This window comes from Zootoca vivipara, chromosome 1 (genome assembly GCF_963506605.1).
Source record: "Zootoca vivipara chromosome 1, rZooViv1.1, whole genome shotgun sequence".
Classification (NCBI taxonomy): domain Eukaryota; kingdom Metazoa; phylum Chordata; class Lepidosauria; order Squamata; family Lacertidae; genus Zootoca; species Zootoca vivipara.
This window is the reverse complement of record NC_083276.1, coordinates 95,572,926-95,597,697: the sequence shown is the minus strand read 5'-3', so window position 1 is coordinate 95,597,697 and position 24,772 is coordinate 95,572,926. Positions and strand designations below refer to the sequence as shown.

Genomic DNA, 24,772 nt, shown 5'->3' with positions numbered 1-24,772 from the left:
AGCACACCAGGATAAAAGCAGGATCCAACATCCTACAAGCCATATGTTTAATGTAACATATCTGGTGCTGAGGTTTTTTTGGAAAGGATATAATCTTGTTGGTGTGTAATGTGCTTACAAGAGAACAAGCTTTTTCAGTATTTGCATCATTAATGTGGGGGGCCCTCCCTTTGGAGGTTTGGCTGGCGTATCCTCCTTAGCACAACTTTAACTACCATCTCACCCCAAGTTCCAACTACCTCCCTAGGTTTCCAGCTACAGTGGACGCTCGGGTTGCAAACGTGATCTGTGCAGGAGGCACGTTCGCAACCCGCAGTGTTCGCAACCTGCAGCACTGCATCTGCGCATGCGCGGGTTGCGATTCCGCGCTTCTACTCATGCACAAAGTGCGATTTAGTGCTTCTGTAACCCGTTCGGGTACTTCCGGGTTCAGCGCAGGATGCAACCTGAAAAGACGCAACCTGAAGCATCTGTAACCCGAGGTATGACTGTACTAAGGGCTGGTTTTTTTATTGGTTTTAGTTTCTAATAATGTGCTCCTCGGATTCTTTTCCCCCCTCATCACTTATAGTCTGCTCCCATTTCTTTTACCAAAGTTTGTGGCCCTTTTTGTTTTCCTCATTTGGAGGAGATTTCCATTTTCTGAAGGAAGCCTTCTTGCCTCTAATAACTTCCTTAACTCTGTCTGTTGACCACATGGTTCTCCTCTTGGCCCTCCTGGTACCTTTCCTGATCTGCAGTATACATATTAGCCAAGCTTCTATTATTTTGGTTTTGAAAAACCACCAAGAATTATTGAAGGATTTCACTCTCAACCTCCTTTCTACCAGTCCCATTTTGAGTAAATTTCTTCATTTGAAGGACTCAGTGCATATATTCATTTCCCACTCCATCACAAACCAAAATTATAGTTCCATTGACAGCCATAAGCAGGGATCCAACACAAAATGTACAGAGGGAGAGGGAGGAGGAAGGAGCTGCTGTAAACAGAGTTACAGCATGTAGCTGTCTTGACCCTAGAATTCAGAGAACAAAAGAGGCTTGGGCTGGAGTCTTTCTCCCTTGGAAATAAATCTTTTGAGAATTGCAAGCGTTGGTTGTGAAAGAGTGTGCTGCCTTTCTGTATGGCTCCCTATAGCAGTGTCGGTTTCTTTGTCTGCATCATTCCCTTTTGCCACTAGACATTTGAATCCATTTCTGTAAAGCAGTGGTTTTCAATCAGTGTGCCATGGGACGCTGGGGTGCCTTGAATGTTAGTCAGGGGTGCTGCAGGCAACACTGGCCTCTGTTCCTCTTTCCTTCCCTCCCTCCCTCCTCTGATGCCCTCTCACATCTCTGCCTTCCAAAGGCTTGCACAGCTGTTTATTGCAGCAGCCCTGGCTATAAGCTCCAGAGGCAAATGGTACTTCTGGGAGGCACCTTTATTTGGGGGTGGGGAGAAGCTCAGAGACCAGGGACAGCAGCAGCAGCTGCCCAGAGGAATCCCAGGAAGTGGGGGGGAGAAGAGGAGGCTGAGGGAACACTCCACAAGCGAGGGTGTTCAAAAAGGGGTGGGGGGCTGCCAGCTCTGCAGGCAACGGGTGACTAACTGGGCTCCTGAGCCCCACAGGGGTGCCACAGAAAGAATGTAGTTGGTTAAGGGAGCCGTGGACTCAAAAAGGTTGAAAACCTCTTCTGTAAAGTCTTCTCCATTATCAGTGCTTTAAGGGGGAATTTGATTTAATTGTCCTCCAGTTCTGTAATATTTGATATTTCTGATATTACATGTACTGTACTGTACAAGCTGACGAGGTGGGCATCTAATTTGTACAAGTAGAAAGATTCTGTCATGTATTTGTTTTCTTCACTGTACAAAACTAATGAATCTGCTGAAACTAGAAATGGGGATTAAAATGGTATTCAGCAAAAGGGAAATAAATTAAGCCAAATTGGAAATAGTGGAGGCTTCTGTTATAGTTGCATGCTATGGTCAGTAAATATATTATTGTAAAGAGGGATTCATAGACTACAACATCATGTGGTCTATAATAAGGCCTTACCACTCCACTGAGAGACATGGAAATGTCAAAACAAAACTCATCAATGAAAACAAAAGGCTTAGGAAAGCAAAATATTTTCTGGATTGCCTTCCATCTCCACCTCCCTGCAATGTTAGTGAATACATATAGATCAGACCATGTGGTGAGCATGATTAGATTTGAATGTACCTGCAGGGCTGTTATGGTTGCCACTGCCAGCACCCTTTGGGAAGAGTTGCTTTTTAAGCCTGGCTTAATACTCTGCACAAAAGAAGCAAGCTGAGTCAACTGATCACACACCCTGAGCTTTAGTTCCATATATAGGGGCTGTCCGTGGTGCTGAAATGGCAGCCAGTTATGCAGAAGCAAAATCTCACTTTTTGTAAACTGAAAATGTTTGCCTACTCAACCAAATTTCATCTGAAGTTAAGTACATGGCATAGATAGAAGGTGTGTTTACCTTTTGTATTATATATATAATATTTATATTATTGGTCCTGAAAGAAACCCTATGATTTAAGATATTCACATTCTACCTTGACATTTATTCTGTGTAGCCTGTAACCCCATAGAGTTCCTATACTTGGTTGAGGCTTCTGTGCTATAAACTAGTGAGGCACAAATGAATTTGGATGCCCATACTTGAGTTATATAACAGGGGCAATATTTCTTGTTGCAGTCCCAGCTATCGAAGAGTGGCAAATCCACAAATAATTAATGAACTGGCTAAACAGGCAAACATAATCACTGGTAGCAGCTAACTCTTTTGGATTGAAATGCCTTCTGTAAAGACAGTGAACATAATCATATATTGTTGTGAATAAAATCAGCCTACAGCAGTATGTGAAGTCTAAACTATAATAGAAAAAAGCTGTGATGAAAGTCCCCCTAGAAAAAAACAAAATACTACAGTTGTAACAAAAGGTATCATCTTACCAACTGTGTTATTCTTTGAGCTTTGTGTACAAATGCTCCTGATTAAACTGAATTCAATTGCATACTTAAGCACTTTGCTTAAGAAGATTATGACTTGGGCCTTTTCTAATGTATGTCTCCTAATCAAACAGACACGAGCTACCGTAGTCATGCAGCTATGATTAATTCTGTGCTGAGTATTTTATTTCAGTTGAGAAACGGCACTTTTTTCTTACGAATGAAAAAAAAATCTATGCCAAAATACTGGAAGAACCCCATTACCATAAGCATAGTACTTCTTCGGTACTAAATACATTTGAACCTATGATCCACTGGGTCTATTCTAGACCAATATTGTACATTATGACCGACAGTGGGCCTCTAAGATCTCCAATGTTTTATATAGAGATGCTAGAGGCTGAAACTGATGCTCTTTGTGAGTGAAGCCGTTTTCCCACCGCTGCACAAAAGCTGTTTCTTCAAGGTGTCTTTTGTTTTTTGTAGTTTTTGTCAGGTTTCCCAAATTACACTGTATTGCTCTTTCTTAGAATCCTGCTGCCAAATGAGGACACTGGACAGTGGGATAGGAACCTTCCCTCTCCCAGACTCAGGAAACCGCTCGACTGGACGACACGTTTCTAAACAAGAACTGGATTTAGAAGCTGACGTTTTCATATCACCTGCGCAAGCTTTCCCTCCAGCTTCTTCTGAAAAAGCCAAAACCCTTGAGCGAGAAGTGCCTTCAACAGCTAATAAGGACCAGGGATCTGTGGAGAGCATAATAACTCACTCAACATCAGATCCTGCCATGACTGCTAAGGGTGTACAGACTTTTCAGAGTCGCCTTCCAAAGCCAGCTTCTGCAGGTAAGATGACAGTTATACTGGAAATTAGATCTTTTGTGCCCTGGTGCCTGTTCCCATTAGTGGAGACTGTACTAATGACATTGGATGAAAGACATATGAAATGTACAGCTGAAAAGACTCCTCAAGTCACTGCAGAAGGTTAACAAGCTGGAGACTGCACTGCACTGACGTGGAAATCTTGTTAAATAAAATACTAATCTATAAAACAATTGCTGTATGACACACCATTTCTATAAGCAGCCCAGTGATAAAATTTAAAGCATACACCAGGAATGTTTACCAAAAACAAGTCCAAGAGGCTTCAGAAATGTGTCAACTTTTGCTTCCTAAATTTTCTTTAAATATAGATATGACTGTATTGTGAAAGTTAAGCAGCTGTTACTGTGCTATTTAAGTCCTGGTATCTTTTTACATAGATTTAAATGGGACCTAAGTGCAACCAACATTATCCAGCTTGATGTGTCCAAACCTTTAATGCAATATAATAGACAAGCTACGAACATGAGTTTGACCAAACTGCGGGAGGCAGTGGAAGACAGGAGTGCCTGGCGTGCTCTGGTCCATGGGGTCACGAAGAGTCGGACACGACTAAATGACTAAACAACAACAACAACAATAGACATTTTATCATAATCAGACTGGCTCCTACAAGGGATGCAAGCTGTGTCATGCTTAGCTTATATTTAGACACCCACTGCTTGCTAAGTGTAGTTGTTGAGATTCCTGTTTAATTTATGGCACTGTTAGGGTGGTTTAGAATAGAGGTATATTTTGTAACGCATGGATGTGCTTACCTTATTGACTCCAGAAAAGGGTAGCATGGCAATGACACTTCAAAACCATGTGCAGAGATACTAGTGGGCAGTACAGTTTTCAGACATTGTCCAGGGGTACATACTTACAACATAAAGTGTTAGATAGTTGTTGCTCCCCTGGTCAAACAAGATTTACACTGGAGCAATTGCTAGCATCATGAAATAAACATAAAGCTTGAAGCAACCTAACAATAAATGTAAGTTTTTGATAACTATGAGCACAACACAGGACATCACTATACAAGGAGCTCAAAATGCCGAAATCCAGCTACGGAGCATGTGCCCTTATATATAAAACATATAAATCAGTAACAACATGAAACAGACATGGCATACCAAGTCCCCAAATCTTCCATTTGTTGTTCTTAGGAGTACTTTTTATTATATATATCTCAACTCAGTATAGTTCCTAATGCATAAAGCTATTCATTTGTTGCATTATGTATGGGGTTCAGGGCTGAAAAGATACCTTTAGAATGAATGCTTGAAGCACAGCAGCACTTGTCTTTGTTGTTATATTGTCTATTTCCTCCTCCTACCCTGCATTCCCCAGTACCAACAGTGGTTTGCCTGAAGAATGCTTACCATATCCCAGACTTTCAGAACTTCACTCAAGGCACTGCTGTGATTACAGAGATAGCAGCTTAATTTAAGAACTGAGGGCTAGAGAAGGAGGGAGAGATCTATTCCAATGTTGCCCTGATGTTCCTTCAAAGTGGCTTCTGAATGAAATACAGGCCAAGATGCTCAAGGCTAAACTCCCCATCCTCATGGTTGCCTGCAAGCCATTCTCAACACATTCCCCATGCTTCCTCCTCTGTTCAGCTCTCCAACATTCCTGTGGAAAGCCAACCCCAGGGAACCAGCTTAGTAGAAAAATTAGGGCAGAGAGTACTAGCATCCCCTTTTCTTCCCTTCATGCTCAGAGCCATCTTTCCCATAGGGCTTAGTGGTGCATTGCACCAGGGCGCTGACCTCTCAGGGGCACTCCAGCCAGTGGGGTTGCTGCATGGCTTTGCCGGCGGCCTCCTCTTTCCCTGCACGCTCGCCAGCTGCGCCCCACTAACCATATTGCTGGTGGGCGTGCTGCTTCCCTCCCAAACCTCCGCGGGAGGAGAGCAATCCCTGCAGAGGCTTAGGATGGAAGCTGCACCCCGCCAACTATATGACTGGTGGGCGTGCAGCTTCCTTCCCAAGCCTCCGCGAGAGGAGAGCGATCCCTGCAGAGGCTTGGGAAAAGGTCAACAACTCTGGGAAACTTGGGGGGCACGCGCCAGAGGGATCTTTGCACCACAGTGCTGGATATGCTTAAGACGGCCCTGTTCATGCTTTTACTAAGCAGTGGGAGCTCTGGGTAGCTCATAGAGGAGGCAGTGACTGTGGGAACACTAAGCAATGCCCATCAACTGTTCAACCATGCTGCATTTTTCATGCATGGATAATCCCACCCTTTCCTCAACACTCCGGACACATAGTACACAACACTCAGGGCCCACAAAGCCCCCCCCCCAAAAGATCTGGACAAGAATGAAAGGAATGGACACAGGGAAATAAAATGAAAAAAATCTCATTTCTGCACACAAAGATAGGGCTGAAGTGTTCCGAATTTGATTGGAAGAGGAAAGCAAAGGAGAGTACCGTTCTTTTCTGTGCATAAGACGAGGTTTTTTATTTTAAAAGTATGTTAAAAATTGGGGGTTGTCTTATACACGGATAGTGCATAGGGGGGCTAGGGATTGGTTACTGCTGTACCCCCCTAAAAAAAGCTCAACAGCTCCGGGCAATCCTTCCCCAAAAAAGCTCAATAACTGTGGGCAATCTCCCCCCATTTTCTTAATATGTAGTCCCCTAAAATACATGGGGGGGTGTTATACACGGAAAAATATGGCAAGTTATCAACTTTCTCATGTATATCTTTCCCTAGTCTCTCTAGAATTAATGTATTTTATTAATGATCAGCTGTATTATGTTCTGCCTTATGAGAACCATGTGTCAAAATCCCATCTTTTCTATACATTAGCCATGTGACTTCTGGCAGAGATGCATTAGAGATTAGTCAAATGGGGAATGTAAAGACTTGTGATAATGAATTAGATAAGGCTAGTATTGCTTAATCCACAACCCAAGGTAAGTTGAAGCACCTTAGGGTTGATCCAATATAATTATTATCTTTAGGAACCCAAAATCAAGGTACCAACCCATTATTTGAACAATAACTGAGGCCATAATTTTATTGTTATCGTTAATAAAACAATATTTAAAGTTAAATTGATAAATCTTTAAAGACAGCCATCCAGTCCTACAGCAGCAAAGAACACCCAGATCTATGCAAGGATGACAGTTACAAGTCCAAAGCAAGCAATTATATAGACATATAGGACAAGACCTGTTGAAACACTCTGTATTCTGTTGATCATTTTAAGATCTGGACCAAAAAACCTATCCCCACTGGAAGGACCAGCTGAAGACATTTTGCTGCCTGAGACATATGACAAGATGGTGGAGCTGGCCTTGTTTAAACACGGTAGTTGATATATTAATAATAATAATAATAATAATAATAATAATAATAATAATTTATTTATACCCCGCCCATCTGGCTGGGTTTCCCCAGCCACTCTGGGCGGCTTCCAACAGAAAAATAAAACACAATAATCTATTAAACATTAAAAGCCTCCCTGAACAGGGCTGCCTTCAGATGTCTTCTAAAAGTCTGGTAGTTGTTTTCCTCTTTGACATCTGTTGGGAGGGCGTTCCACAGGGCAGGCGCCACCACCGAGAAGGCCCTGTGAGTCACCTGTGAGATATTTGGCTGGTTCCCATGTCCCTGCCTCAATGTTAGGACCAGGACTCACCCACTTACTCTTCCATTAGATGGGAATAAAATGAATCTGCTTAGATTTTGTTAACATCAACTCGACTAAGCTCTGAATCGGGCTTTCTAAGTGCTTCATAAAGGAGAGGTGTGTGGGGGGAAACTCATGCAAATGGACCACCGTAATATGTTTAGCCTGCATAACTACCGTGTTTCCCCTTTTTTAAGACACCGTCTTATAACTTTTTTTCCTCAAAAAAACACACGGTGGCTTATTTTCAGGGGGTGTCTTTTTTTTTAAGTGCTGGTACAACTGGGTCCCACTGGCTCAGGACACTCGGTGCTCTCTTCCGCGCACATTATAAACACCACACTCTAGCCTACTGTGCTATCCAGGTTTTGCTGTCAACCAGGCTGGCAGCAGCTCTCCAGAATTTCAAACTTGGGGGTACCTGGGGGTTAAACCTGGGATCCTTCTGCTCCCCGGGCTCTCTCACGCCGGCCGAGGAATGAGGAGGGAGGCCGTGACCCGTCCCGCTCTGAGATGCTTGTGAGGGAAGCGCGAGGGGGACGAGGCTTGGGCCCATGCCCCTGGCGCGCGCGCGCGGCTGAATGACGAGCCGAAGCGGAACCTTTTCTCTGTGGGGGGGGGAGACGCGCGCGCGCGCAAACACACACACACACACACTGAGAGAGAGACACGCACAGGGAGAGAAAGAAAGAGACGCGCGCACACACACACACACACTGAGAGAGAGACACGCACAGGGAGAGAAAGAAAGAGACGCGCACACACACACACACACACACACACACAGAGACGCACGGGGGAGAGAGAGAAAGAGACGCGCGCACACACACACAGAGAGAGACGGACGCACGGGGGAGAGAAAGAAAGAGACGCGCACAAACACACACACAGAGAGAGACGGATCCACGGGGAGAGAAAGAAAGAGACGCGCACAAACACACACACAGAGAGAGACGGATGCACGGGGAGAGAAAGAAAGAGACGCGCACAAACACACACACAGAGAGAGACGGACGCACGGGGGAGAGAAAGAAAGAGACGCGCACAAACACACACACAGAGAGAGACGGATGCACGGGGAGAGAAAGAAAGAGACGCGCACAAACACACACACAGAGAGAGACGGATGCACGGGGAGAGAAAGAAAGAGACGCGCACAAACACACACACAGAGAGACGCACGGGGGGGAGAGAGAGAGACGCGCGCGCACACACACACACACACACACACAGAGACGGACGCACAGGGAGAGAAAGAAAGAGACACGCGCACACACAGAGAGCGTGCGGCTGCAGCACACACAGAGAGCGTGCGGCTGCAGCGCTCACGAAGCAGCGCTGCACTTAGGGGAAGATGGCCAGGGAGGGGGGCTGCGGGGTCAAGGCAATGCGTGAAAGGGAGGGATGGCGAGGAAGAAGTGGGGAGTGAAGTGATCGGGGCTTTAACATGCCCGCACGCGCAAAAGGGAGGCTCGGAATATGGAGATCGGTTCTGGCTGCTTCTCTTAAAGTGCCGCAAGTAACGAGCCTCTCTCTCTTTCCTCCTGCCGCTCGTGCCCTTGGTGCTTCGTGCGGCGCTGCTTCACGCTTTGTCAGCGCTGCAGCCGCCACCGCTTCTGGGCACCCACCCGACCCCGCAGGCTTCCTCCTCCTGCCGCGGCCGGCATTGCAGGAGCTGGGTCCTGCTGGCTGGTGCTCCGTGCGGCACTGCTGCACGCTTTATTGGCACTAAAGCAGCCACTGCCGCTTCCGGGCACTGACCCGACCCGGCAGGCTTCCTCCTCCTGTCGCGGCCGGCATGCTGGGTCCTGCTAGCTGGTGCGGAAGTATGGCTTATTTTCGGGGTATGTCTTATAGCTCTCAAATGGTTAAAAACCCTGCCATGGCTTACTTTCTGACTACGTATTAAAAAAGGGGAAACACGGTATGAAGCAGAATCACTCTCTAGCCCCACATCCATATGAGAATTAGAGATTTGGCTGAAGTCTATGGCAAGTGTACCAAATAATGTTTTGCTAATGTGTCAATATTTAAATTGAGCAAAGGAGTAAATAGGCAGCATTAAAGATTGTTGTGAGTTTATGCGAAGTATTCTAATTAAACATGTTGGAATTTAGTTGATTTAGCAATATTCCCAGTGCAGTTTTGCACCGTAGTTATAATGGAATGCAAACACACAAATTGTACACCCTTCATTGGAAACTCCCCTGCTCATTTCAAATCAAAGCAAAAGAAAAGATATTTTTAATTCATGTTATTTTGTGTGTATGTGTGTTTTTAAAAGTGTATTGTTAATTAATAGCACAACTAAGGGAGATTCAGAAGAGAAATCTTAGTTATAGATTATATGCTACATGCTTGGATAGCTACATGTGTGACCTCAATTCAGCATTGTGCTATGCAGTAGACTTTATGATTAAACACTATCATTATAACAAATTGAATAGAAACTGCAAGCACTGAATTGCTTCATAAGAAGTCAGTAGCAATAAGATTGTCCCGAACTTAATGCTAATATTCGCTGCACCAGGCTTCCAGGTTTTGTTTCTTAATTAAATTGTCTTGAAGGAATGTAAAAAAAGTAGTATATAGCAGATTGGGAGGTCAACTTTCTCATTCTCAAATTTTATCATCTGACCCATCTCCTCCCTCCCCCTCTCTCATACATACACACAGCAATTATCAGTGAATTCTACAAAATACAGTGGATTTACTTGTATGTTTGTTCTACACAATGCTGTTTCAAAAAGGAAGGAAGGAAGGAAGGAAGGAAGGAAGGAAGGAAGGAAGGAAGGAAGGAAGGAAGGAAGGAAGGAAGGAAGGAAGGAGTTGGCTGAAAGCATTTGTGCTGAAATATATTTCTTCAAGTCTGCCAGTTTAAATTCTTGGCCCATGGTCAGGGATGATGGAAATCATAGTCCAATAACATGTGGAGGACCACAGGTACCCTACTTATGATATGGGTCTATCTGTATTTACCCTTCCTGCCATCCAAACACATTAGGAACTGAAAGAAACTGTGGGAAATGGAAAGAATGGTTTCTGAGCCCTTCGTGTCACAAAAACAAGGGGTGGCATTGAATCGTCCACTCAGTGCCTAGTTGCACCAACAGTGTTCTTTACTCATGAATTATTTACATGGAAGTGCAAATCCATTTTACTGGAATCATAGTTGGGACCTGTGTGAGATGGGGCCTGTGTGGTATATGTTGCACAATCTATTCCTCATTGTTGTTTTTTAGTCGTTTAGTCGTGTCCGACTCTTTGTGACCCCATGGACCATAGCACGCCAGGCACTCCTGTCTTCCACTGCCTCCCGCAGTTTGGTCAAACTCATGTTCGTAGCTTCGAGAACACTGTCCAACCATCTCGTCCTCTGTCGTCACCTTCTAGTACCCTCCATCTTTCCCAACATCAAGGTCTTTTCCAAGGATTCTTCTCTTCTCATGAGGTGGCCAAAGTATTGGAGCCTCAGCTTCACGATCTGTCCTTCCAGTGAGCACTCAGGGCTGATTTCCTTAAGAATGGATAGGTTTGATCTTCTTGCAGTCCATGGGACTCTCAAGAGTCTCCTCCAGCACCATAATTCAAAAGCATCAATTCTTCGGCGATCAGCCTTCTTTATGGTCCAGCTCTCACTTCCATACATCACTACTGGGAAAACCATAGCTTTAACTATACGGACCTTTGTAGGCAAGGTGATGTCTCTGCTTTTTAAGATGCTGTCTAGGTTTGTCATTGCTTTTCTCCCAAGAAGCAGGCGTCTTTTAATTTCGTGACTGCTGTCACCATCTGCAGTGATCAAGGAGCCCAAGAAAGTAAAATCTCTCACTGCCTCCATTTCTTCCCCTTCTATTTGCCAGGAGGTGATGGGACCAGTGGCCATGATCTTGGTTTTTTTGATGTTGAGCTTCAGACCATATTTTGCGCTCTCCTCTTTCACCCTCATTAAAAGGTTCTTTAATTCCTCCTCACTTTCTGCCATCAAGGTTGTGTCATCTGCATATCTGAGGTTGTTGATATTCCTCATTACTGCAAAATAAAAAATATAAATATAAATAATTTTTTTAAAAAAAATTAAAATGTATACATGGAAGCCAAATCCAATAGAGGTTCAGAAATGTTTTCTGGGCTATTTAAGGGATGTGGCTCTGGAGACTCGTTTTTCCTTTTTCTCTTCTGTCCAGTGGATGTCTCTTCTCCATTTACTAGGTAACCATTTCAGATATTGCTTTCCTAACACATTAAGCAAAACTAGTCTTTGTAGAAGTGCAGTGCATTCAGGGTGGATCAAGTGAAATAACTTGACCCTTTCATGGAAATGGAATCAAACGCTATTTTTCACACTCTGATGTTCAAAATCTTTTGCTGCTACTTTCTTTTACCCAGGAATAACGAGCCCTGTGAAAAAAAAAGGACAAGAAGAGAATTCACTGACTTCTGTATCATTAAAGCATTCAGAAAAAGAAAAATGTGGCAACAAGATGTTTCCGGATTGGAGCAGCAAAAAAGCTATTAAAGCCAAGGTACAAATGAAAGAGATAAACCAGACACATGTATAATTTCCTTTAAGTAGCTCAGGCAACAGACAATGGGGCTATAGTTTCATTTTGCTCTACCTACGTGTAAAGTAGGTAGAACACATGCTTTGCGTACAGAATGTCCAAGCTTGAATTCCCCACAGCATCTCCAGATAGAACTGTGAAAGACTCCTGCCTGGAACCTTGAAAAGCCACATCCAGTCAGAGTAGACAGTACTGAGTTAGAAGGACCAATGGCCTGAGCTGGTATAAAGCAGTTTCCTATGTTCCATTTTCTCATGAGTGTGACTGCCCAGGCCACCAATGGGAAGCAAATATCAACCACTGTAAATGTTAGATTTTGGGTACCAGGAAGAGTAGTAAAATAACTAAATTGCTAAGTACCTTCTGTAATATTATTCTAACAACCTAACAGAAATAACTTCATACTCAATTATCACCTTCCATCTAATGATGTATTGTGAGTATTCATAATTAATAATAATTGCCGACTGTATAAATAAATGGTAATTGTTGTTATTAGGCGAACAATAAGTTTACAGAGGAGGAATCTGTGACATAAGGGCTTATAATATGTCTCCTTAAGAGATGAAGCCCCCACACCAAACTTTTCTATTTATTTCAAAAAATATTTTCCCAAATTATTGCAGATCAAACCAAATTCACACCAAATTATGTAATTTAATTTAATACAATTTCTTTCCCTCTTGCCCACTGACGTTCATCCGTCAGTACCTCCATTCCCCCATATTCCTGTTAGGAACATAGGAAGTTGTATTCTACTGAGTCAGGCCATTGGTCAATCTAGCTCTTCCACCTAGAGATGCCAGGGATTGATGCTGGGAAACGCAGGTTGGGGGATATTTATTTGCTGAGATAATGCCTTGCTCAGTCCTCAAATGTACTGGTAATGGCAGGTAAATGTTCCAGTCTGAATTCTTGTTTGTCACCACTCATAGATCACCTTTTCTCAAATGCTTTGTTATGACATAAACCTGAGAAGAATCTATGCATATACCCAGGCTGGATTTCCTGAAAATAGGGGCTGTGAACATAGATTATTCCTGGACAATACTTGCTGGAGGATGAAATCTGTTTTCAGAGATTTGTGACATTTAATTACATAATCAATGCCAAATTGCAGCAGCTAAATAAATAGGCTAGACTGAAGAGAGACGAAATGGCTCACCTATTGTGCTGCACTCCAGATCCTTTGTATTCAGTGTAATGTTTTTCTCTTCTGAGTCATGGATTTGTCCTTTAATGTTGCTGTGTACAGGACAGGGCGCTGAGAGTGTGCACTTACTCTGCTAGCAGTAGCAGTGATACCGAAACAGAGCTGGAGTACGAAACAAGCGATTTTGGAACCGGAGGGGAAAAGTTGGTAGATTTAATGAAAAACAACAAGCAAGGTAATTTAAAATTTGTACACAGGGATGTATTGATCCCACCTTTGTCATGGCAGTTGTTTGTGTTTTGCTTGCACTATGTCTACGTTTTCTCATCTCTTTCCAAATCTTATTTTCCATTATGTGCTTTTTATTGTATATGTACATCAATTTTTGCCTCTTATGCTATGTTTGACACTAAAAGCCAAACTATAACTTTTTTAGTTGTAAATCCCTGTGTTGAAACTAAAAACGTTTTCAGTTGGATTATAGCTTCAATAATGTATCTCTTTGTATTTATATATATTGCATTTGTAGGTAGTTTAAAATAACCCAATGAGCCATGAAGTTAATTTCCTCACCTCCATGTTATGTAGCTCACACTGCTACATACAGTTAAAGCTGTTTCTGGTTCTCCCCTCACAAATAACTATTTTGTTCTCACCCATTCCATTTCAGTTAATACCTGTTGATTGTTACTAAAATTGGGGGGGGGGAATCAATGTGATATTTTGGTGAATTTGCTGTCTCTCTAAAAATGTGTTAGAACAAGTGGTAGACAGATATGCATACAGTTTTAAAGAATGTAGGATTTTATCTTCTTTTTTAGTGCAAAGGTGAGATTAAAATGTAGATCGGGGTGAGTGGGGAACTTGTTGGACTATAACTTCCATCAGTTTATGTTGGACTACAGCTCCCATCAACTGACCATCAGCCATACTGGCTGGGACTGAAGTGAATAGGAGTCCAGCAACATCTTGAGAACCCCCAGTTCATCATCCACTGATATGCAGTGTGTAGGCATTGACTACAAATCCATCCCAGAGTATGAGTATGAGAACGAAATTTGATCCAGATCCAGCAAAGCTGCTGATTGTGTCATTTTCCTTTTCTTCTTTAATGTAAAATTTCATGAGGACAACAGATTGCGCAGGGTAGGGTTGGGAAACCTTTTTCAAGCCAAGGGCCACATTCTCTTCTGGACACCCTTCTGGGGGGCTACATTCCAGTGATGAGTGGGGCCAGAGGCAAAAGTGGGCACAGCAGCAAATATAAACTTTACCTTTGAACATTAGGCTAGTTTTACACCCAATCACACACTCCTGTCAGTCTTCCATCAGACAGACAAGAGTTTAAGGATGCTCCAACTAGGCCAAGGAGGGTATGCGGCAGGGCCAGTGTTGGCTGGGGAGGGTGTGTGGCATGAGGAGAGTCGCAAGGGCCAGATAAAGAGACATAGAAGGTCACGTTTGGCCCAAGGTTTCCTACCCCCTAACAGTAGGGTATTTTCACCTAGTCACCATGTCACCTCATTGTTGTTGTTTAGTCGTTTAGTCGTGTCCGACTCTTCGTGACCCCATGGACCATAGCACGCCAGGCACTCCTGTCTTGCACTGCCTCCCGCAGTTTGGTCAAACTCATGTTCGTAGCTTCGAGAACACTGTCCAACCATCTTGTCCTCTGACGTCCCCTTCTCCTAGTGCCCTCAATCTTTCCCAACATCAGGGTCTTTTCCAAGGATTCTTCTCTTCTCATGAGGTGGCCAAAGTATTGGAGCCTCAGCTTCACGATCTGTCCTTCCAGGGAGCACTCAGGGCTGATTTCCTTAAGAATGGATAGGTTTGATCTTCTAGCAGTCCATGGGACTCTCAAGAGTCTCCTCCAGAGAGTCCCATTGCTTACTGTCACCTCATTGCTTACTGCTTTTAATTGTTCCAGAGACAAGTCCCAGAATCTGTGCAGTGGGCAGAAGAAAGCATGGTTGAGCAAGTACTATTACATGAAATTGTTTAAGTTCTGTGAATAACCCAAGGACATATATAGAACTTCAGTGATATGCAGATTGCAGACTAAACTGTAGTGTAGAGATCTGATCAAAGGAAGACTGTTTTGAAAAGAAAGGAAATGAGGAATAATTATTTTACCTTATAGCTAAAACAACTGCAGTCTCTTTTTTGAGATTCTGCAGTGACTTAAAGACTCCTGAAATGTTTCCAGAATCAATATTCTATTCCTCATTTGAGGAATAGCAACGTATTTGCAAATATTGTGATGTTCAACATGCACCGACTGCAGATATGGATCTCTGTTCAGTGCTCCTTCAGGCAGGGGATTCTAGGATGTGCACAGTCCATAGTGGTACACCTCCCCCCCTTCGACCCAGATGCTGGGATCAAGACTTTTTACTATATAGTATCTCGTTTGTTCTCAGACTGCTGCCAGAATCAATTTAAGGATAGCTGGGTGAATGGATGGATACACCATACATAATGCATTTGAGTGGTCAAAGCGCTTCACTCAGATTGTCTTGTAATCACTACAACAACCCTGTAAGACAGATCAGTATTAACCCCATATTTTCAGATTGGAGGTTGTTTGAGAGAGAGAGTGACTTGCCTAAGACCTTGACAAAAGGAAAATTCAAACCTGGGACTTCCTGATTTTATAGCTCTATCTTTGGTTGCTATGTTACTACCAGTTCCAAACCAACACAGGTCTCTCTCTCTCTCTCTCTCTCTCTCTCACACACACACACACACACACACACACACACACACACGCCACCCATGGGGCATCAAGTCAAAACTTGTTACTCAACATATATTCATACCCACAAGTGTTCTTGTACAGTATACACAGCAGAACTTGTAAGCAAATCAGAGCTTTTTAAAGTTCATTTTATAGTGAGTGCAAGTGAGTGTTGGTTGGGAATTCAATGTATTGGTGATCAACTATTACTATGCGAATAAACCTGCTTGAGTTTCTTGAGAGCAAACACGAGACCCTCCTGGAGTGCCTGCTTCTTATCCCCCTTCCACACTTAAAAAGAACCAGCACCTTACCTTGGGGAGATGGTGGCGGGTGCTTCCACATTTTTCTGCCAATGATCCTAGGATTCATGGTCAGTTCTCAGCAGAAAAGATAGCATTACAAGCAGTGAAGGGACTTGCCCATTGCTGCCACCCCCAACTTGCTCTATGTAAGCTTTTTGGGGGGGTTATGGCCAAGGGTAAGGAAGAAGTAGAGATGTCAGAGAGTGCTGCAGCTGAACATTCAAATGGTTCTGAGTGCTTTCAGGCAGAGTAGGGGTGCAAATGCCATCCCTAATACAAGTTTATGTAACAATGAACAACTATCTGCAGGCTAGCTCTGCTGTGTTATTTTCCAGTTTAAACTGTAAAGTCTCTAAAATTAATTTCCCAATGCGTACATGTGTTGTTTATCCAGTACATGTTACTGATGTGCACAGTATTTTGAACAAGGTGCAAAAAGGAATGGTTATCTGATATGATTTCCTTTCTCTGTTAAAGCATCTCTATACATTCATTAAATCGCAGTGAAAAATAATAATGCTGAAGTGACTTTGTGATTGAAGTCGTGCTCCTTATTTGTGCTGTGATTTAATCAATGCAGATACACGCTTGTGCACATTATTACCCCATAATTGGGGGGGGGGGAGGAGAGAGACATGAACTGAAAACTTGCAGCAGACTGCAGATGCACAAGAGTCTGAAGAAAATCCTGAAATACTCCAGTAAAAAAAACACATAAAAATGGATCCCAGAGCAGTAACCACATTAGTGTGTTGAAGTAAAAGGAAAAAATAGTTTTGATCTTTCAGGTGCCCCAAGACTCCGTTGTTTTTAAGGAGAATGGCTGGCTAACATCATCACATTGTTGCTCTGCAAATGAGATTTTAGTAAACCCAAAAGAGATATTTGGATGAGAATAATTCTGTGGGCATCTTTCATGCCACCCACATTTGAATCTTCCTGCAATATCCCTTCAAGCTTCCAGTCAAAAATTATAGTGCTTTGCTGCAAGCTCAGAAGCTGTTGCTGCTGCCTCTGGTCACTCACCTTCCTTGGCAGCACCTCACTTTCATTCCATCAACCAGAGCGGAAGAAGGAAATTAGGCTGCTGGGCTGTTCTCCCCCCCCCCCCAAATTCCCTTTTCTCTTTGTAGCTCAGCTACTAGGCTCTGCAGTTATGAGCAGAGACAAACAGCCAAACCAGAGAGAGAAATGAAACAAAACAGCCCCAAAACACCACTTCCCTTTTCCTTCTCTGATGGCTAAAATTAAAATGAGCAACGCTGGGAGGGTGCTTGGGCTTTGGTAGCCACATGGCTCTCGTTGCTTGTTGTGTGGGGCAAAGAGGGGGCTGGAAGGGCCAGGAGTGCCTGGAGCAGCTGTTGTGATTGACAGCTGTAATAAGTGCATGGAAGGTTAGGCACATATGGTGACACGTTTAGAGATTACTGTGTTTAAACAGATCACTGAATCAGGCTTGTAGTGACAGACTCTTATGTCTCTGACCAAAATGTACCAGTATATCTTTGTCTTCATAGTAACCATAATCCTTGTTCCTTGGTGGTATTTTAACACATTTGGGAAGACATGGTGCACCAGGAGTCTGCTATACAGTACTAAACATATTTACCAGCAGGTCTCACTGAATTTATTGGAAGCTGCTTTTAAAATAAAATAATAATAATAATGGTTAGGATGAGGCTGCATAATCTTTGAGCTGGGCCAGATCGTATCTACTCTCTCAAGCAGAATTTCAAGATTTAAACCTACTTACTAGTATATGAATAGAACGTGCACAATTAGGTAAACTAAAATCTAGAAAAATGAACCTTTGGGCAGAACAATTCTACCAGATTTGGTATGGGGTGTGTATGTGATTGAGTGGATGAGTTGACAGAACCTGGATTGCCAATGCCAAGGAAGAAGCTCTGTGTGTATGTGGAAGGGAAAGGGTTTTTTCTTTTCTTTTAGGGGACCTTGCATCAACATCCCCCCCAAAAAAGAACCCCAGAAAATAGTATACATTGACAGCAGCCCCAACCCACATAAAAAAATCTTACTTTTGCTCTCGTGGTCACCGAAGCAGCAAGAACATAGGAAGAACAATGTGGAGTTTTACGCATTGGCAATAAGGAGGCCTCTGAGTTTAGACCTCCTGCTCCAGCTGTGTTTCTCCCCCTCTGTTTATGGAGAGGGGGATTGAAAAAAAAATCCTTTGGTCCACAGGACATCATCCCAGGAACCAGAGGACCTTCCCCTAAATAGGTTTTTTAAAATACTCTCATTCAACTTTACTAGATTTCATTTCTAAATGCTAAAGCTGAATTATTTTCTTCTTCTTCAGTAAATAGAGAATTTATGTGTAAGAATAGCACATTATTTAATGTAGATAGTGAAATTCATGATGGCCATAAAAATGAGGTATCAACTCGGCAGCCAGTCTCTCTCTCTCTGCCTCTCTCACTTAAGCATTTAAGATTAGCAAGATGACCAACTAAAAATGTAATTGGCAGGAAGAAAAGAATGTTTAAAAGTAGAAACTAGGCATATCCTCAAGGTATGTAGGGCAGATGAGCCACTACGATTAAGATAGAGATTTAAGCTAAACTAACATCCAAAACTCTATATTAAAGTGAAATTAGCAATTTCACTTCAAGGAAATTACCGTACCTACTATTTAAAATAGAAACGCTTATCTCATATACTTTCCTTTCTTTATTCCTTTTTCTTTTTTTCTTTTTTTAAAGCATGAATCATTAGCTTGAATTGTAACCCAGAATCACCTTGCTTTTGTGAGTTTAAATTACACCATGCCGTTCATAAAATTGGATGGGGGATCATTTTGGATGTTATAGCCTTAGCCCTAATGTTTCCACTTGTCTTGCGTCATTTTTCACGTTGAACAAATACACAGCATGCCAAGCGGTGTGTAGGCTTTTTTCTCGAAGAAATGTACAAAGCGAGTGTGCTTTTTATTCTTATTTCAAATCTGTCCTTAGCTGAGCAAGAAGAAAATAGTGTGAGAAAGTCCTTTATGGGGAGGCCCATGTCTATCTTGGATATATACCAGCACAGTCTCTGTGGCCATTATGGAGAGGATGGACCTGAACAATTAGCACATTACAGTTTTATTGAGCAGCTGAATGGAACTTCCACTAAAGATGGCAAGAGCAAAAAGATCCCTAGTGTGAGTTTTCTCGCTTTCTTTGATGCTATTACCTCTCTTCTTTCTTGAGGGATATGTCTGGTTTGCTTTCTTTTTCTGCACGCATCATTACTATTTATTGATGTCCAGATTGAAAATGTCACATGGACTGCAGGGAAGAGTAAAAGGAACTTTTAAGTATTTTCTTTCCTTGAGGCAAGTTACATATATATATGTGGCAGCGACTTTCGTAGCAACATCCTGCGAATGCCGAACATTAAAGATCGGCTGGCGTTCAGTGTTGTCAGTTTTTACAAGCGGAAATTTGGAAGGTTGCTTATAGCTGCTTTGAGCCATTTTGCAATAAACCACAGTGCATCAAATAATGCACTATAACTATAAACAGCGCTGCTCTTTAAAATATATGCAGAGTGAGAGAACGTGTGTGCACAACTGAAACCCCCATTAAGATCCAGAGTCACTTGGTTTATTTTCTAAAACAACGAACAGATTACAGAAATGCAGTTACATATAGCTAAGGTTTTAAGATGAGTTTATATAGCCCAGCCACATGCTCTGAGCCTATTTATATAATTAATGTATCCTCTGCCTTTCCTCCAAGGAGCTCAAGACAGAGTGCACAGTTCTCTTCCCCTCCTCGTTTTGTCCTCACAGCTTTCCTGTTAGGTAGTTTAAACGGAAATGCAGTGACCCCAGTTCACGCGTAACACCAACCCAAACCATGGCATAACATGAATGAACGAACAGGCCAGTTCCCAGAGCTAAGATCGCAGCCACTGTGCTCTTCTCCTAATGCAGCTGCTGGTGTGTTACCATGGTTTGTCTCACTCCATGATTTGTGTTACCATGGTTTGTCTCACTCCATGATTTGTAAACAAGGTTTGTTCTTGGCTTACTGCTTGTGGTTTGTCTGGAGCAGCACAAGCCACAAACCCAAGGATCCTTAGAGCACCTGGTTGTCTCTTCCTGTTGGAGACCTCAGAATGGGCCTTTGCCAGTTGGGTGTACATGCCTTTTTCATTGCAGGACCTGCACCTTCTTCCCAACAGTCCCTAACCACAATCTCATGTTGTGGTTTCTTTCCTCGCCTTTGCACTTCTTCCTTTCTCTCCCCTGGCTCTCCATGGGGCTTACTAACTGAGGCCTGCTTCCTTTCTATATACCTTTATCTCTCCTGGTAATCCAACACTTTCTCTCCTGGTTTCACTTTCATTGCTCTGTAGCCTCTCCATATCCTATAAACTCTTCAAATGTCCTCTCTCTTCTCTCTTTATTTATGCCTGGGACCTCTCCCTGATGTTTCAGCATCCTGCCTTTTTCTGCAGCTGCTGTGAGCATCTTTGTAATGCCCCACAGCTGCTGCCATCCTGTCACCTCTGGCTCACTTGCATCTTCATGTGAACTAGTAGGGAGAGCAGTGACAAGGAAAGCAGCATCACCTCCTGCATCCTTCTAATACACAGCTTAGCACCAGGTAGCACAGCAGCAGGAGGACATGGGAGAGGAGCACAGCAGCTGTGATAATTGTTCCAGGAGCTGGCACATTTGCTTGTTCATGATAAGCCATAGTTTGGCGTAGCTTTATGTGCACACTGGGTTACTGACTGGCCCAAGGTCTTCCAGTGAGCTTCACAGCAATTTGAATCTAGGCCTTCCCAGTCCTGGCATGATCTACAGTGTTGCATTTTCCTTAGTCTTAGTACAATGTTTGAAAATGACTGTCAGCTGCTGTATCTTCTGTCCTTGCTCTTTCAGTTTTTAGCCTCACATGTCCTGCCGAAATTATGGTCAAGCAAAACTACCTGGGGTTTTTTATTTTAAAAATCAGGAAATTATTACAGTATTTTTAATTTAAAGCCCACTAAAATATGTTTGTCAAAGTGTTTGTGTTGCCTTGTTTACGAGATTACTGCTTTCCCTTTTACTCACTCTGTTTTTACTGTAAGCTTGCTTGGAGTTGGCTGTAAATACTGGATTGCTTTAGACACCAGGCTTTGGTCTGTGCTGTGTTTAACTCTGAAAGTCTTGTCATTCACAAATGTCCATCAGCCTTGTGTCTAGCAATGTCTGGCAAGTCTAGTTTAGTAGTCATGGCAATGTGCATAATACAGAGGGGGAGAAATCGAGGAAGGGACACTTCTAGGTGGAACAGAGAGTTAGTTGTTCCATCACCGAAAAAGTAAACATTGAAGTGGAAAGACACAAACGGTACATCGATACTTTTAATATATGTGCAATCAAAGACAGACAGTCCTAACACCTCTCAAGCCAAAACAGAATAAATGCCATTTTGTAAAGTGTTTTGTTTATGTGGAAAAACATAGAGTAGCTTTACTTTTTATTATTAATTTTTAAAGAATGATGTTAATACAACTACACCAAAAAGAATAAAGGAAAGGAAAGGAACTAGATGTTCTACTGCTAAAATGCTTAGAAATCACAATTATTTGAGGAAGACAAATGCAGCAACCTTGGTTTGTGGCATCTAAGATCTCAAGCTACAAATGCATGAATCTCTTTGGTTTGTTCTATGTCAGATATGAAGAATTGGGGTGGTTGCTGGTTTTGAATGGCTTAAATACAGGGGTATATTTCTGGAATGTGTAAATGCAGCATTGAGTAAATGTTGGTTGAAGGGATCAGAAAACAGTGCTGCTTGGGAGAGAGGCTGATGAGGGAGCAATACACCAATTGTTGGGTTGTAGGTAATTTTTCTCCAGCACGTTATTGTGCAGCAGCATGTTGGGTTGGTTTTTAATATTTACCATCCCGAAGACAGCGGACTCTTGAGAGCTCAGTAAAACACATAGGATTTACCTGTTTTACTATTAAACGCTGCAGGATGACAAATGAGCAGTGCCTGTGTTAAGCAAACTGCCCCTGAAATTTTGCACAGGCAAAAAAAGTCATGGCTTCCATAAAGCAATTTAGATCTATAAGGGGTTGGTTTAAAACAAAGCGTTATGTGCCTGTAATCCCACTTCTAAGGAAAATGTGAAGGTTTAGTGGGAGGAAACATAGGTGTCACGATGGACAGAATGAGTTTACTCTGTTGTCAAAAGAGCAGTGTGCCATGGCTCTGTGTAAGGTAGCTCAATTAAAGAGAATCTTAAAGCATGAATAAAATAATAAAATGGTGATTTCAGACTGCTTCTCTAACAGTTTTGGAGGGAACCTCTGCTAAGGTGTCCAATTCCCTGTTTGTTTGTTTGTTTGTTTGTTTGTTTGTTTGTTTTATTTGGCAGGGTTCCTACATATTTTGCTGCTGTGTGGCAAAAGCACTTTTCTTTCCATCACTGCACTTCAGTGTCAGGAGAAGCTGAAGGCATGGCTGAACCCATGTTATAAAGCATAGGAAGCCTGCCAGAAAACAGGCAGCACTTCATAGTGTAGCATAATAAATCACAATATATATCATATTATTAGTGCAAAGCTAATGTACTGAAGCCAAGATTGTATATAATGTATTATTTATTATACAGTTGGGGAAAATATCAGTCAGTCTATTGCTAGTTTGCTACATACTTTGCAGTGGGCCATGACCAGGATGGTTGCCGGCTCCACCTTCTTCCTCTCTCGGGGGGGGGGGAGTCACTACATCCCACTGACACACATGCACACTGAGGTTTAAGCAGCAGGGCAGTCAGTGGCCCCAGCATTATGGCAACAACCAGCTGGTCTCATATTGCAGAGAGACGGCTGGTCTGATTATGCAATTAAGAACCAGTAAAACACTCTCCAGCAAAAGTAGTACTGTGAAGGTTAAACAAAGAATAAGAAGTGGGTCCTACAAACCAAAATACCTAATGTGTCAAAAACCAGGATAAATAGGTGCTGCTTCAGTGTACAGCAGCAGCTATCACAACAGAAATTGTGGACACACAGCCATGGTTTAAGGGCTACCTTAGAGAGGACCCTTTTCAGGGCTGCCATCTCCCACATGTCTGAGAGTGACTGAAGGTCTCCTTCTACTGGCCTTAACACCTGAGATGGTCTGTAGGAAAGGAGACAGTCTTCCAGATGTTTGGGGTCTAAGTCATTTAGGGTTTTAATCACCAATGTGAGCATCTGGAATTGGGCCTGCAGGCAGCAACACAGGACACTAAATGGGCAGCAGGAGCAAGGAAATGGGCTTACTCAGGGCATCCTCCCCCAGGACCCCAATAATTTGGAGCCAGCACCAGGTTTGCTATAATAGTGTGTCTCAGTGTCGTAATTCCTTATGGATAAAATGAGCAGATGTTTTCTAGTATGCCACATGCTTAATTCCTATAGCCCAGGGGTCCCCAGACTTACCGGGCTTCGGGCCGGTGCCCGCCACGCCGACCGCGCGGCAGGCCGGAGGGCAGGGGAGTGTGCGCGCGGCGGGCCGGAGGGCGGGGGAGTGCGCGCCCGTGCGCATGCGCACACGGTCGGGGGAAAATCGCCGAAAATCGCTTGTGCGCATGCGTATGGGCCTCCCCCGACCCGGACGTGCACCGGAAATGACCTCTTCTGGGTTGGGAGAGGCCCATACGCATGCGCACAAAGGATTTTCGGCGATTTTTTCCCGATTTTGAAGATCGCCGCCGCGCCGCGTGCCGTAAGAGCGGGCGGCGGGGGTCGTCGCGGGCCGGATTGGGAGGCCAATTGGGCCGCATCCGGCCCGGGGGCCGTAGTCTGGGGGACCCCTGCTATAGCCTGTGTCTTTCCTTACTTTGGAGTGTTATCTACTCTATATAAATATCAACCCTGCATGACCTCAAAAATTCTTAAGCTCTGTGCCTCCCACATATAAAATGTTGGTTTGTTGGCAAATTGGTTTGATGTTGAATTTTTATGGTCTGTAATTCTTAGCAATTGATTTGTTCATGCATGTGCTTTGTAACCCAAGGGTATAGTTGAGAATTGTGACCAGCTCCACTCATAGTTCAAGCAAAAGCATTTAAAGTTAATTGAAGGGTGCATATTATTTCCCTTACATCAGAATTATCACACCATTGATATCTTTTTTTCCGATACAACAGCATTGCTATTGATTGTGGTATTACAAAATTGAGAGAAGAAGGTTTTTTAAAAACAGATCCAATCTTTGTTTTTGAGGTACCCTCTAGGGACTTTTGCAGATGACAGAGAAATATAATGAGGTGTGTTCAGGCATTTGGGGACAGGAGCAGAGCACACATGTACCCCCCAACCCTGATGTTCTGGTGCTTGTCCTTGACCTTCCCCATGTTTCCCCAAAAGGCCTGCTGCAGGAGTCTTCTATTCACATTCACTTGAGTAGATAGAGCCAGGTATTCTCCTTCTCTTAAATCAAATACAATGACAAGTCCCTCGCACATCTTCCCTGCTCAGTACAGAGGAGGTCAGGGACTTGTGCAGGGCGCAGTGCATGGGGACATTGCAGGCAGCCTTGTGTGCA

The 24,772-nt window shown here is 43.1% G+C and overlaps 1 protein-coding gene across 10 annotated transcripts in view; it reads left to right on the top strand.

Annotated features, from left to right (window-relative positions):
- The window catches only part of NCKAP5 (NCK associated protein 5), a 556,514-nt gene that overhangs the window by 493,107 nt on the left and 38,635 nt on the right, over nt 1–24,772 (top strand). For 7 of the 10 annotated variants that reach the window (XM_035130262.2, XM_035130254.2, XM_035130291.2 and 4 more), the window contains 4 exons: nt 3,482–3,799; nt 11,850–11,986; nt 13,281–13,413; nt 19,202–19,904. In XM_035130262.2, the coding sequence (XP_034986153.2) occupies nt 3,482–3,799; nt 11,850–11,986; nt 13,281–13,413; nt 19,202–19,437 (824 nt within the window). In that variant the 3' untranslated portion in view covers nt 19,438–19,904. Of the gene's footprint in view, nt 1–3,481; nt 3,800–11,849; nt 11,987–13,280; nt 13,414–19,201; nt 19,907–24,772 lie in introns of those variants that run through there. The other 3 variants (XM_035130220.2, XM_035130308.2, XM_035130314.2) reach the window with 3 other exon arrangements.